Below are 16,356 nucleotides of genomic sequence, written 5' to 3' on the forward strand. Positions count from 1 at the left end.
TTAAGATCAATTTTAAATCTTATGAATTATCTTACTTTTATAAAAAAAAAAAAAAGAAAGACATAAATCTTTTAAAGATAAAAAAAAGTTAAAAAAATTAATTAATACTTTTTAATATATATATATATATATATCACGTTTTTTCTGTAATTAAGAAAATTTATGTTAAAATATTAAAGGATTTAGCTTCTTTTTTTATTGTTTAAAGATATTGGAGTACATTGAAAATCATGAAAATAAACTTCAAGTGATCATTCATGAAGAATAGATAAACATTTTTTTTCTAAAAATTTGTTTGAAAAACTTCTGAATCAAACAACTTTCCTTGTCTTGAAATGGGTCATCATTTCCTTTTCCTAACAGTTTAAAGAAATATATGAAAACAAATGTATTTTTATGTTTTTTCACTGAAAAATAAATAAATATTTTTACTATTTCAGCCTGCAAATTATCCTGCTCACAAAAAAGTAATATGTTTTTTTTCAAAATATTATTATTTTGAATTTGTTTTCTCTTTTTAAAAGAAGCGTCCCTTTTATGTAAGTAGAAAAATTTGTATACTAAAATAGTAGGAGAATTTAACATTATTTGTTTTAAGAATTTTTTTTAATTAATACTCTGATGACACTTGTTAACAATTTTCTTACATAGTTAATTTTGTATCAAATTCATGTCTTTTAATTATAAATTTTTAAAATATTTTTTCTAATTTATTAAAATATATTAAAAAATAAGTATAAAAAGGTGATAATTTTTTTTGTAAATTCAAATAGACTCTTTCAAACATTTCTTGTCAACTGTTAATACATGTTTATGTTAAATTGCGAATATACAAAAGTTAATTTTCAATCGAATGATAACTAAACATTTAAAAGATTCATTTACTAACTATGTTCAAGCTTGTTAGTTCTGGGTGTACATACTATATATTGTTTCTTCACTTTTGAATTTTAAAAGTTATTAAATATTTTCATATTTAATTAAATTATTTTTTATTATTTCCCTATCTCATTTTATTTGATAAAAATATATAGTTTAATTAATTTTAGCCATCAGACCAAATACAACAACCTTTGCGATGAATATAACACTTGAAAGATCTTAAGACATGCGTAAATTTTATAATTAATTTATTTAATTTTATACTCATTTTAGAATTTATTTCTAATCAATTTATTGTCAGTATAGAAAAAATTAGTGTCAAATGATTTTAAGAAAGTGACCATTTTATATAATAGTGTAAAAACTTTTCCATTAACGATATAACACTGTCAAATTTTGTGTTGGTTTTAATTATGACAAAATGAAGAAAAAACTCTTAAATTAAGCAATAAACTACGATAATTTGTTGAATTTATTTATGTTTATATCAGTGGGGCCCCTTTGATAATGTAGTGCTCATAAACCAACCATATGTGTTGGTAACGAGAAAAGAGGTAGGTAGGTAAGTTAGCTTTATCTGGAACTGCTGGTTCTGATACTCTCTCTGTGCGAAAGCAGAAAAGTTAACGGCCATGGCCTCACTTGCTTCTTCCTCACCAACTGTGCTTTTCTCTGCATCCTCTTCTAACCTCTTCCCACTTTCACATTCTTCATCTTCGCGCCTTTCTTTCTCTTCTTCCCTTCATTCCTCATCCTCCTCTCTATCGATTTCTCCTACCTTTTTAGCATACACTTCCTCAAGTACTAAAGTTTTTGATACTGATGCCGCCTTCAGTATCAGTGCCAGTGCGGCAGAAAAGAAGAAGGTACTCATCGTGAATACCAACAGTGGTGGGCATGCTGTAATTGGCTTCGACTTTGCAAAAGAGCTTCTTGGTGCTGGTCATGCGGTCACCATACTCACTGTTGGTGAAGAAGGCTCAGACAAGATGAAGAAACCTCCTTTTAACAGATTCTCAGTTAATGATCTTTAACTCTATCTCAATCTGGTTCTGAAAGACGTGTCTTTTTTCAAGCGCAACAATGCATGCATGTTGTTTTTGTCTGTGTACCTTTCTGGATTTAGCTATTTGCCTTGAATGAATATTGTGAATTCCAATCATTACATGAGGGGTCTGAAAAACGTTCAGGAAATTGTGAGCGCTGGAGGCCGCACGGTGTGGGGAAACCCGGCAGAAGTAGGAAGTGTTGTAGGAGGGGAAGTGTTTGATGTGGTTTTGGACAACAATGGCAAGGATCTAGAGGCTGTGAGGTTTGTTGTGTTAATTCTTGTGCACTTGTGTCCAATACTTGATTTTGAATCCCTTCTTGTGCACTGGCATGTCACCCATACCGTTTATTTTAATTGTATGCTAGGATACAATTACTGTTAGAATTCTGCTAAAGAAATAGAAATTTCTTGAACAAAAGAAGAAGGAATATCAGACATCCTAAAATACCAATCTTCATTGCAGGCCAGTGATTGATTGGGCTAAGAGTTCAGGTGCCAAGCAATTTTTGTTCATCAGTAGTGCTGGAATCTACAAACCGACAGATGAACCTCCGCATGTTGAAGGGGTATGTTGAATATTCCCCCTTAGCATTTGTAAACCACTATGCCTTTATATAAGCCTAAGCAAATTGGCATGAGAATATATTGTGGAACAGGATGTTGTTAAAGCAGATGCTGGCCATGTTGGAGTGGAGAAATACATTGAAGAAACTTTTGAGAGTTGGGCAGTATTCCGGCCGCAGTATATGATAGGGTCTGGCAACAACAAAGACACTGAGGAATGGTTTTTTGATAGTAAGGGGAAATATCTCTTCAAGTAGCTTTACTTTAAAACTTTTAATACATATGGAGGATTTTGGAAGATCTACTCTTTCTCCTGATGATCTATACTAATTTACATCTACTAAAGAAATATATATTGTCTTTTGTAGGGATTGTACGGGACAGACCTGTGCCAATTCCGGGCTCAGGATTGCAACTCACTAACATAGCTCATGTTAGGGACTTATCCTCAATGCTTACTTTGGCTGTGGAGAACCCAGATGCCGCAAATCTTAGCATTTTCAACTGTGTGAGTGACCGTGCAGTGACTCTTGACGGAATGGCTAAATTATGTGCTCAAGCTGCGGGGCGCCCAGTTAACATTGTGCATTATGATCCAAAGGCTGTTGGAATTGATGCAAAGAAAGCTTTCCCTTTCCGCAACATGGTATTTACTAATACCTTATCTTCTAATCTACTCTATAGCCTGATCGCAAACCTATAGCATGTCTTGCTTAACACAAACCATTGAACTGATTAACAGGACACGGTGAATTCTTTTACGTACAAAAAATATTTACTCGATAACCAATTCTTGCAACAAAAATAGATACTGTTAAGAATCTCTTGTTTAACACGTCACTAAACGGATCAAGTTGATTTGGCTTAACCCATCGAATTCTCGGTCCTATCAAGCCGATGCATAACACAAATATGGTCACCTTTCAAGTTTCAATTATAAAACCCTTGGTTATTCTAGCTTAACAATTAATTTAATCTTCGCGTTATGCAGCACTTCTATGCCGAACCTAGAGCAGCCAAAACCAAATTGGGATGGCGTTCAACCACAAACCTCCCTGAAGACCTAAAAGAACGGTTTGAAGAGTACATTAAAATTGGGAGAGATAAGAAGCCAATAAAATTCGAGCTAGATGATAAGATATTAGAGGCCTTGAAAGTCCCAGTGCCTGTGTGATCCATTCATATCTAAGATGTATAAAACAATTATCAGACAAGATTGTAAGATTTCTTGTTAATCAGTTTAAATGCTGTGCTTTGAAGTTGGAATTTTATTATGCAATTGATTTATGTATTTGTATCCCACACAAGGCACAACCATAAAAATATGCAGTGCTAAAGCATTCAAATAATCTGTGTATGGAATCAATCGCAAAATATAGAGTGAAACAGCGGAGACCCAGCAATCAAAGAAAATAAATTGCCAGCAAAAGGCACAACAGTGCCCAAAAATTCTACAGCTAATACCAATTCTTGTTTTGCCAGACATATTAACAGCGTCTATCTGGTAAACATTAAAAATGTTGAGTTATGGAATAAAATAGCTAAAATACATAGATTAAAGCTAACTACAGTGTCTGCAAGATGTCTGTCGAAACTCAAAAATATTAATCGGCCTACAAATTAATCTGAACCAGAAGTTCCATGCTTGAGTCCTATGAATCTTCCTAAATCCCAAGACCCTTCAGTTTAGATTCCAATTCATCATGATCAGCATCTTCTTCAGCCTCCTCGTCAGTGTCTTCACCATCAGGATTGTTCTCATCCAAAGGACCCAGCATATCAGGTGATTTTTTAAACAGATTCTTTAGTTCATCAATCCCTTCATTAGAAATGAAGTTTGCATTAATGTTTAGCAACTTAAATCCAAGCTTTTGCACAACAGCTTCAGCCAACGGCCTAGCTCCTGACCATGTAATCGAGTTTGTACTCAAATCAACTTCATTTAATTGGCCATGACCTTCTTCCAGTGCCTTGCTGATCAAAACTGCACCTTCATCCTTCAGTTCATTCTCAGATAAATTTAACTTTGTAAGGAATTGTTTTGATGATATACAGGCTGCCACAGAAGCAGCAGCTTTTGCAGTAATGTCATTCCCAGCCATATCCAAAATTTCCAGCGATGGTGCAGATTCCTTAAGGGCATTAGCAAGGGCTTCTGCACCATCATCCTCCAAGTTCAAATAACTGAGGTATATCTCAGTAAGATCTGCAAATGCAGGTATAACTTTACTTAGAGCAACTCCAGCTTCTGCACCAAACATGTTGTCACGCAAGTCAAGCTTCTTCAAATGTGTACAAGCCCCAAGTGCTTCAGCAAGGGCAACGCCACCATCAGAGCCTACTCTAGTGGATGAGCATCGAAAATCTTCCAAAGCTGGGGAACGTTTCACAATTTCACCAATAGCAATTGCCCCTTCATCTCCTGTCATGTTATTATGGAAATGAAGAACCCTAAGCTTCTCAGTGGAAGGAAGCAATTCAGAAACTGCTTTTGCAGCTTCCTCTGATATACCATCATTCATCAAATAAAGCTCTTCCAAGTTAGTTTGCGATTTTAGAAGGGACCGAAATGCTCTAACCCCCTTTTCTCCCATGGCATTATTTGACAAGTCCAGATACCTTAAAACACAACCTTCCAGTGCAGAAGAAAATATAGTCATCACTTCAAGAGCTTCTGCTTCTGGCCTTCCAGCAATGAAATCCGATAGATCAACCTCTTTCAATTGATCCCTAATTGATAATAAGATGGGTTCGGCAACACGAGCAGCATCCAAGCCAAAACTTCTATTGCTAAAACATATCTTAGTATAAGAGTTTGGTCCCCTCAATGGTTTCAAAAGTTCTGCAGCTTCCTCCCCGTTAATAAAGTCTCTGCGACCCCCAGATATGTCAAAAACAGTTTCCGTTGCACCAGCCTTCTCAGATATTAACTCTCCTTCCTCCTTCACTCTAGGACCTCTTTTCAAAACCTCCAACATAAGCTTACTTGATTCCTTGGCATAAATTTGCACAGCAGAACTCCCATCACCATCAGGCTCTTTCTCGAAATGTTGGGTTGCAGTAGCAAAAGCTGCATCCTCAATTTGCTTTGCGTCCCCCTCGGCTTCTTCTTTGCTAAGCAGTCCATACTTTCTAGAGAAAATGGACGGAGTTGTAAGATTCTTGGTCATTCGCTCTACAAGCATTAGCCTAGTACTCTGGCTAGGAGGCCATAATTTGATTGAAAGTGGGCGATGCTGGTATGCCTGGCCCGTAGAATCCATATCAATGCAACCTGGAAACAAGTATAACAGCAATTTTACAGGTATCTGGAAAAAACATTTCACCACAACTAGAAAACAATAGAAGATAAAATTGCATACATTAACAATAACTACACTATAAAATCAAATAACAGGTGTGACATATTGCAGAAACATTCGGTCATAAGGGCCACCAAAAGTTAACAAAGACCCTTTAAAAAACAACAGTTAGTGAAAGTCAACAACTTGAACTAATAAATCTAAAAAATATATCACCATAAAACACATTGACCTTGGCGCAAATACCATGAACTTCACGAGATATCACAAATCTAAAACATTACTCAAGTACGATACACATAACGGTGACTGAAATTACAAAAATCCAGTTCGGAGAGGGAAGAAGCGTAGTCCATGAGCATTCACGGGCGTTATTGAAAACTTTCTATAGTTAAACTAAAGGGAAGAAATCCATGAACCTAGACATTGTTCCACTTTCAAAAGAATTACGAGTAACAAAACAGAACAACAATGGCAGCGGGGAAAAACCCTAAAACCCGAGACAGAAAGTAAAATCATGGCAACCTTATCCAGAACGAACGGAGAGAAACGAGGAAACGGATTCAGTACCTGAGTGAGAAGGCGGTCACAAGAAGAAACAGTGAAACCCTAAACAGAGTTTGGAGTATAGAGAGGGAGTGACCTTGCGGTTTTTTATTTTTTCTGAAAATCGAGAATTTCGATGAGAACGGGTTACAGGCTTTTATGGTGGTACCGGTTTCTGGTGGAGCGGGGAGAAAATAAAAACAAATATTAAATTAAATTAAATTTGGGTCGAAATTTTCCATTAAAAAAATATAGGGATATGGGAAGCGTGCATTTGGAAAAACTGGAGGGAAATGATGAGAAATGAAAAATGAAAATTGCAATGATTCATTTCAACCCAACTTTTTTAAATAGGGCCATCGTAAGCGTGCCTTTTCCGCTTTCTCTCTCCACTTTTTTGTGTCTGCTCACTACTCTCAAACCCAATTTCACACAGTTTATTTGGGCCTTTGCATATTTTTTTAGAGAATTAAATTCGACAATTAGTCTTGTTTTCTTTTCTTAAAGTCATTATATCTTTATTATTTATTCAAATATTTTGGGGCTTATATTCAATTTCTTATATATGAACCCATTTTTTAATGGCCTAATCATCGTTGTTATCTCAAATTAGATAATAACAGCGTTTGTTATGCTTGCTTTCCAAAACTGGAAAAAAAAATGTCTCAATTTCAGCTTAAAGAAAAGTGTGTTCCTATATTTTGTATTTTGTCCTTTAAATACAGTTTTGAGGTTACTGTGGGAACTTACATTGAGTCATAAGATAATGTCAGAGAGAAGCTGTCATCCCCGAGAGTTTGTTAAAATATCCAATGAGATGGAAGAAAATGGAGTAGAGCACTGAAGAATACAGAGAGTTATCGTGTGATTGTTTGAATATTCTAAAAAAATATGTTTTCATTACAAACCAACCAATTAGTGAGGGACGGAAACATTTGTCTACTTTTTTCGTTACATCTATGCAAGAGGCTTGTAAAATCGCACATATTAACTAGTATCATCAAGTTTTTTGGCAAAAATTATATTATAATAAAGAATGTGCACAACTTGTATAAACAAACACAAGTAAAAGTAAAACTTTGTGCATCAATACACATGGTTTGATGCCAATTTGTTCTTCACCAATATTCCTCACCCTATATTAATTTGACCGGGCTATCATCATAAAAATGCACAACTATGCTTGGATTAAGTTATTTGTATTTAAAATATTTCTAATCAAGAATTTAGTAAACACATCTTACTAAACAAAATTGTCATTTTTTTCTATTATCTAAACGTGTTTTCAATATAGAAAGATGTTAAAAATTATTTTAAAAAACAATTGTGACTCCATTTTGACACAAGGTTAAAAGCTAAAAATTCATCAAAATATAGCATTTAATATAGGCAAATAATGGGCGTTAATAAATGGATAAAGTTGGATCAATAAATAACTATTAGCCACAACAAAAAAAACATTTCATTATTAGCCCAACCCAAAGTCACAAGTTGTTATTTTGATAGTTCATTCCACTGTGTTATCTGGCTAACATTTATCTGAGGCCCAGTTTGAATTCCTATCTGCGGCCCAGTTTGGAGTTCATCTCACCACACTCACAAGAAATTTGCCATAAACCTTGATAACAGTATGAAATGGGCCGTCACATCAAAGTGTGTTAACCATGCCTTCAACAAGCAATAAGGAATTTTATGGGCCTCTAATAAGTATTTAAAAAACAAGGAATAAAATATATGATTTTTTTTAAAATTAAAATCAATCTGTGTAAAATTAAAGCGTATAATTTAATTTTGATTTATAAAAATATAATGTTATTTATAAAATGTACAATCACAAATTAATTTATAAAAGTTCACATTTAAATAAAATTATATAATTTATCACATTATTTTATTTTAATATGTAATACTCTATTAAAATATAATTAAATATCAATTATTTAATAACATAATTATAAATATTTAAAAAATATAAAATATGATACACATGACCGTGAATATAATATTACAATTTAATAATAATTGGATTAATTTTTTTATAATATTTAAAATATATAAAATTGAGTAAGTATCTATATTTAGGAGAGAGGTCTTTCTTTTATTTGGTGGATGTGTTTAAGGAATATGTTTTTAAAGAAGAGGGGAAAAAAGTCAAAGATCTAACCAAGACAAAGAATATTATTAATATAATTTTTTTTATCATTTTTAATGTAGTCCGATATATTTGTTGATAAAAAATGATACTTTCAATTGATTTAATGGTATAAAAGGGCCGACCAAAAACGAAAACGAAGGTGGGTGGGGTTATGGCTTACATATATGTCAGACAAAAATGGTCTTTCCTAATCTCAAAAAACAAGTAAAAAATAAGAGCGATACACGTGAGACATTACAAGACAACGTAGTAGTAACCCAAGATATGAAGATTTAACAATGAGGGAAGCTTCTCATAGACATGCACGCCACATTTGCAGCCATTTTTCGCTGCTCCACACTCTTTTCTTTGTCCTTTCCTTCCTTTGCCAACCCACGCTCACAGAACCACCCTACATCCCAAGAGTCAAACCATCATATCGTATATCATGTTTATTAATTAGTCAATTAAGTGTTGCTGATCAGCTACAACACATTGTCATATTTTACGTCCATAGCAAAAATTATAACACTCCAATCAACTAAACGACTAAATTGACTGTAATTAGCCATGCATCACAATCTGTTCATGTATGTACGAACATGGTCTGGTTGTCACGTGATGCGCACGTTTGTTAACCCTAATAAAAATAATGTCACAGTGGCCACTGCAGCAGTGAGCAGGGTAATAGGTAGATTGTACGCAGCTGCACTACTTGCAGGTTTTCTCTCTATTGTTTGTATGGCAGTGTTTGTTGCTGCTTCTATATGTTATTATGAGACTTATGCATATATCCGTACTTCATTGGAATCCAGCTATTGGAGTTAAGACAGTAAAAGAATAATACATAGATAGCATCATCAAAATCTCCATCTGCACTTACCTTAAAATGCGTTGAATCTGCGTATATTATATCTTTTAACGTGAATCTATTTAAAAGTTAACATTAGACGCGATCTCCCATTCAACTAGATTCCTAGCTTCTTTATTGCTTCTCGTGATTGATACCACACGTTAATTAATTATATCACTGATTTTTACACCATTACGTTGCATCTTCGTTCCTACTTTCTTAGGCTGCTGTTATAAATAATATACGTTTACTTAGATTTAACTCTTTTAAAGTGAAGATTAAATTTATACACCATTAATTTGAATTTAATTATTTTATAAACATGATTAAATTTAAATGAACGATTAACTCATTTTTATTTTTTCACTTTAGAAAAAAAAATATTGTATACTCTCTAATTTTTTAGCTCTGTTTTGTTTTGGACTTTGGTATAATTAGTTTTTTTTAATTATATTGATGATTTAAAAGTGAATTGAAAATGACTAATTTTATCTAGATGATAAAATAGAATTATTTTTAAAATATTGATAAAATATAATTTTCTAGAATTAATTTTAACTAAAAAAAGATTAAAAAAATTTATATTTCTCTTAAAAAACAAGTCTACCCACTGTAAAAACCACGTTATCCATCAGAAATTTGAAAGAAACACCAAGATTTTTTTTTTGTTTGAAAACAAAGGACTTAGTTGTTTTATAGTTGAAAATCAATTTTCGTATTTTTTTAACGGTAAATTATATGTTTAAATAAAAATATACTTAAATTTATAAATCAGTCCTTAAATTTCAATTTTATTTTAATTTGATCTTGTAGCCTTTTTTTATTTGGAACCTTAATTTATAAAAGCATTTTAAATAAGATATTAACGTTATTATTGAAGTTAGTACTGTTTTTTAATTTTGTGAAGTGGTTAAAACACCGAAGATAGTACTACCTTATTTATCTGTCAAAAAAAGAATAAAATATGTCAACTAAAAAGAATTAATTACTATATTTATTAATTTAATATTTATATATAAAAATATCAAAAGATTATAACTAATACTGTCTTGAATTTTTACATTTAAAAAAATTTATAAATAAATAATAGAAACTGAGATAATATAAAATACATATTGTTTTAATTTTTATCCTTAATAAATAGAGTAAGTAAAATATTAATTAAAATTAACTGAAATTAAAATCAATAATAGTAAACAATAATTTAATTAGTATGTCATGGCATTTAAAAAGTACTTAATTAATAAACTATTCTCAACTAAAAATGCTTTGTAAAAATGATAAGAAGAATAATATCAGACAAGTTGCTACCCTTTTTATTTTTGAAAAGAAGTCTCTTTTGTTGATTTTATGTTTCTTAAAATAATAATAATTTTATAATTTTAAGATAAAATTATTTTTAAAAATTTACTGTGAAAATAATTATCATTTTTAAACTTTATTTTCTATCTTCTCTTTGTTTATTTATTATATGAATAAAAATTAAAATAAATATAATATTTTGTATAAAAATAAAATAGGATAATATATTTTGAATTCTTACGCTGTAGTCATGAACGAGTATTTTCTTAGAGGGGATGGACATAACTCATAAGATGGACACATTAAATTGACGACGAAAATATCGGTAATGGTCTGGAAATGAAATGAAGGTAATTGTTCTGTTCAAACCTCAAAAGTTGCTGAAAAACATGTACATCAAAAACTGGAGCTTCCCTGCTCGCACGACTTGCTCACTACCATCTATCTCTGTAAATGCATTTCCCCGTTCAATGCATAGACTATTCATTTAACATAAATTAACATGACATGTTAGTAATAATATTAAATTTTTTTATAGTTTTAGTAAAAATAAATTATAAATCTATTTTTTAAAATTGATATTTACACATATAAAATATAAATGTCACCTTATGATATATAAGTTATATTAAAGAATATATAATTAACGCAGAGATCATACAGGATATTTAATTTTTTTTATTGTTACATGATCTTGAAATCTCTCACAACACTGCCAGCTGATACTGCAATCACCAACTATAGTATATGCAAACTTGATAGAAAGATACAAAATCTCTGATTAATGTTTTTAGTTTGTTTGTGACAGATTCCCAACACAGAGAAAAAAACTGCTCTCAGCTATATCCATCACTTTCTTTTCTCCCTAGACATGTTTTCTTAAAAATTTTACACTTGCTGACTACATACAATTTTTCATATTACTCTCGGATCAATAATCATCTAATTTTTCTACCAGGACACTGATTTTCATTTTGATACAATTTTTAGTTCGTTATATACTACCAATCAATCAAAAAGTATAATAAATATAATAAAATTTAAAGTAATTATTAAAAAATTATTTTTTACAATATAATAATTCAGTATAAAAAACCGCAGCAATGTATTTTAATTAAATTCACACCTACAATCATTTTATGTTACTCTGATATTTATATTTTAAAAAAATAAATGTTGATTTTTTATAATCAGTCAATATTAAGCTTGTATTATGGTTTTAACTTATGATAGATGGGTTGGGTGGGGATGTTGAGGAGCGTGTAGACAATTTCGTCGTGTTTTTGTGTTGGATGAATATTACGACACATAGTGATGGAAATGAGAGTGGTTCGTTGATTTTAATGACAAACTAGGGACAATATCGTATCGCAAACCTATCTATCCCTCTAATGTCTTATATACGCATCAAATCTTATCACGTATCGTACTTTTGATTTCTTTTTTACCGTTAATTTTCATTCAACACTTTTTATTTTCTTTTGTCTGGACGAGAGATTGAAATCTTCTAAGAGAATCTATGAGTATCCCAAGTCTAACCCTAACCTTCCACAATTTTAATTTTAACGACAAAACTACAACGAACTGAATGGAAATATAACTTTCAATGTCTATAATTATGACAGGGTTAAGAGTCTGTAATATCTTTCAGTGTCTCTCGATTTTGTCCATATAATTCTAAATAAAAAAATAAATTTCACGGCAAAGCATGAAGCATCTCGCCCCCACGAGAGGGTCCTAGCTTTACTGAGTTTACCCTAATTAATTGTGTAAAAGCAAAATGTCAGAAAGAAGGTAATTTGGGTTATTCACGTTGAAAGCTGTGTCTGTTGACCCATTTCAATAATGGCTCCGGTTGAACAGCAGCATGATCTACGGAGAGAGTTACGAATATGCATTTATCTATGCCTCTAATTGGATTAACCTTTTACCAACTCAGGACTCAGAAGATTCAATGGGCTTTGCCTCACGCAATTGGGCATACCCTGACATAGCACCAATTCATATCCATGCATATAATTCTTATAGTACAGTACCTGTAGTACTTTAAGGCCATGGTACGGCGTAGCCTCTCTTATATATATGAAGAATAATGTCAATGCCTGAATCCTTAAGGATTCTACGTTAACAAAAAAATACAGCGTCATAATTCTCAGTTTCTGTAGACACGTGAAGGTTTTCTCACAGTTTTTTTTTTTTTATAAAGCAATTTATAATTATTTATTTCGTTTTCGTAAATGCTAGAGATTGCATGGATTGTTTCTAAATTTAAAGAATTTAAGACTAATCTGTCGTTAATTAAATAATAATAATTATAGTGTTAAAATAAATAACTAATATATATTTTCTTTCTAATTTTTAGTAGGATTATATTTACTAAACTTCTCCACATAGAGAGAAGGTAAAAGATATTGAATTAAACAATATCTCAATGTACTAGTCATAAATTATTGAAGCAGCTCAATGCTAGAGATTCTTCAAGAATAGCTAGAGCGAGTCGAAAGGGACATTCTTAAGCTGTGTTTATAAAACAATAAAGCCACGTCATCGCGCCAATGCTTGGTTGGGTGAAAACGAAAGGGATTATCAAAATGAAATCCCACAAAAGGAGAAAATGTCATTAATTATACATTTACAAATAGATTATCAAAATTAAACTTTAAATGTAATCATTTTTCATAATTTATTTATAATTATGTAATTGAAATTACCTTTTCTCATTCCTCCCTTAACACGTATGTTTATGTGACACACAAGAGCATAACTTGGTTCTTAATTTAGTGGGTTCTACATTGCCCCACCCTAATCGTTACTTCAATCTCACAATGTCTTATTCTCTCATTTCCATTGGTATCTTCATCTTTAATTTTGATACTATTTGTGGATTGTGTAGTAAAACAAATGTGAACTTAACGAGATTGCCCACCATTCTATGCCACTTTCAATTAGGGATCTTAATTTTAACACATGGTTTAATAATTAATTTTATAGCTTTCAGGTAACAAATTTTTCAAAAAATAAAAATTACCATTTTTAGTTATTTATGCTTAATTCTAAGAGCTAAAACTAATATTTTCTAAATTTTTTAAGGATAGTTAGAAATACATTAATATTTTCATCGATACATTGTCTTTGACACACTTTTATATCAATTAAGATTTATAAAATATAAATGAATTTTGTTAAACTAAGAGCAAAAATTATATAATTTTCACTATGTTTTATTTTATAATTGATATGTATTTAATATGTGTTAAAAAATATTTTTAATATTTTTTAATTAATTATACCCAGAGCGCAGCAGTTGTTTATATCTCTCTTTCCTTGAATATGTTTTATTCTGGTGGGTTCTTATGAGTGAAGTTTGCCTTGGAAAAATAATGCAAATGCTTTAGAATCTGCTTTACCAAAGGAGGAAACAAGCTCCTTTTAAAGTTAGTATCCATAGGAAGGCATTAGGCACCAACTATCCGTTAATAAAGATTGGGCATTGATTATATTATTTTAATTTTTACTTAGTTTTGAAAGTTTGAAGGCAGAAAGAAAAAGAGTTGAAGGATAAAAGACAAGAGGAAAAGAAGGAGATAAAAGCAGAATATATATATATATAACAGATAATTTATAAAATTTATAAAAAATCATTTTTGTATTTTAATTGTTTTAAACAAAAATTATTATTATTTTCATAATTTTTAATGCTTTTAATATGATTTTTAATTAAAAATTTGTTATTTATTAACTTTTTAATCAAAATTTTATAAATATTAATTAATAAGACCCAATAAAAATTACTAAATAAATATTTAATTACAAATGTTAATTTTCATTTTTAAATTAAATTTAAACAGTTAATAATAATAATTTATTATTTAAAATATATATATACTTATAAGTCTTTAATATAATAAAAATATTATTTTTGAATGTTTAAAATTAGTCATAAAAACCGAAATTTCTTAATTAAGATTGCAGCTTTTTACTATAAATCAAGTGGGGATCCTTTAAAGATTCACCCTTGGAGAACCATTCTCATCGAGGTGAAATATTAATTTATAAAATTGATGCGGTAACTATGTTTAATTTTTTATATGTGATATTTAAAATATTTATAATATAGTATTTTTAAAAAAATAAAAATATAAAATTCAAAAATTGTCAATAATAGTTTTTAATGTAAATATCTGGTGGAAAAAAATGAAAAGTTATAAAACCTTAAAAAAATCATTAATAGCAATTTTTAAAGAAATATTAAAGTTTATAAAAAAATTTAAAAAATAAAAATTATCAGTGACAAATTTAAGAAAATAATATTTTTAAATACTAAAAAATATCTTGACGATTATTAAAAAGCTCCTATATTTTTATAATTTATTCTAAAATACCATGTTTTAATATTTAAAAAAAAAAGAGTTTGGTGACTAAAGTTGTAAAGTTTGTGTACAGTTTTTAAAGTGTTCGAAAAGTAGAGTGGATGAAAACTTTAATAGTAAATTTGTGAGATTTTATTTTTATGTAAAAGTAATATTTAAAAGAGCTATAAAAAAAAAAGAACAAACACTGTATTAGATAGTAAAATAAAATGCAATTTTTATATTTTTATTTAAATGTGCTATTTTGGAATTTATAAAGAGGGCATAAAAGTCGTATTTTAATGTTAAATAATATTATTTTAATGAAAAAATAGGATTTTATTATGTTTTATTAAACTCGTAACTCGTAATTTTGATATTTAACATTACTAGTATATTATGTATCATATAAAATTTAATAAAATATTATTATATATTTTATTATATGTTGTTGAAAATATGTAATAGTAAAAAATAGTGAGACTTTGTTATCGTTCAGCGTCACAACTGACAACAGCCACCCCATTTACCGAACGGCCCAAGTTGAAGCCGCTAAGCTATCGAGCGTGGCTTCATTTCCATTGTCAAAGTTAACTAAGATGTTTCAATAATATGACTATTGGCAGCCATCACAACTATTTTTAGAACAAAACATAACACCCAAATACTAGTTTTAAATTTTCATTTTTTTGTTTTTTTTTTAAATTATACACCCTATAAAGGGCATAAAAATATAATTACTTTGTAAAATTATTTGTTTGTTCAAGAGCTATTGGAAGCGGGGGATGCATACAAGTCAACTACACCCGCGATTCTAGTCATCTGGTAATGGAAAAAAATTGAATTGGATCGGACATCTACATTGAATTTTGGTAAAAATAGGTAGAACTCATTAAATTTAGGTCAGGTTTTAGTTTAAAATTTTGTGAACCCATCCAACCAAAATCTCTATTATATATATATATATATATATATATATATATATATATATTTTATTTTTTTTCATTTTATTTAAGTTAAGTGTATTTGTCACCCAACCCGAGTCAACTGAAATTTAATTGTGCAGATTCAATTCAAGTCGTGTTCATTTATTTTTAAAATCAACGCAAACTTATTTAATCTATTTAGACCACTGGAAGAAAGATGATAATAATTTAACATATTTGATGAAAGACAACTTATAACAAGTCAGCTATCCATTAAATTGTGATTTTATCATTGGATTACTCTAATAAATCTAAAAAACTCAGTCCAATTGCCATTTATTACTCCAACATAGCTGTAGTCTCCTAGTCAAATTGCGAGTTTAAAAAAGCGCATTCTTATTTAAAGCTTATCTTTTATGACAAACTTAATTTAGTCATGCATAGTAC

General features: G+C 30.1%; 2 protein-coding genes across 2 annotated transcripts; one reads left to right on the forward strand and one right to left on the reverse strand.

Annotated features, from left to right (window-relative positions):
- The first annotated feature begins 1,388 nt into the window (after positions 1-1,388).
- Positions 1,389-3,838, forward strand: LOC113872191 (chloroplast stem-loop binding protein of 41 kDa a, chloroplastic). Its single transcript, XM_027509531.1, has 6 exons — positions 1,389-1,901; positions 2,073-2,194; positions 2,397-2,499; positions 2,590-2,728; positions 2,866-3,143; positions 3,489-3,838. The coding sequence occupies exons 1-6, from the start codon at positions 1,515-1,517 to the stop codon at positions 3,669-3,671; spliced, it is 1,212 nt and encodes a 403-aa protein (XP_027365332.1). The 5' UTR covers positions 1,389-1,514; the 3' UTR covers positions 3,672-3,838.
- On the reverse strand, positions 3,827-6,664 carry LOC113872190 (RAN GTPase-activating protein 1). The gene is made up of 2 exons (XM_027509530.1): positions 6,370-6,664; positions 3,827-5,771 (listed from the first exon to the last, which is right to left on the reverse strand). Exon 2 carries the CDS (start codon positions 5,758-5,760, stop codon positions 4,162-4,164), a length of 1,599 nt encoding a protein of 532 aa, XP_027365331.1. The 5' UTR covers positions 5,761-5,771; positions 6,370-6,664; the 3' UTR covers positions 3,827-4,161.
- Positions 6,665-16,356: the final 9,692 nt, after the last annotated feature.

This window comes from Abrus precatorius, unplaced genomic scaffold (genome assembly GCF_003935025.1).
Source record: "Abrus precatorius isolate BTA unplaced genomic scaffold, Abrus_2018 Scaffold7, whole genome shotgun sequence".
NCBI lineage: Eukaryota > Viridiplantae > Streptophyta > Magnoliopsida > Fabales > Fabaceae > Abrus > Abrus precatorius.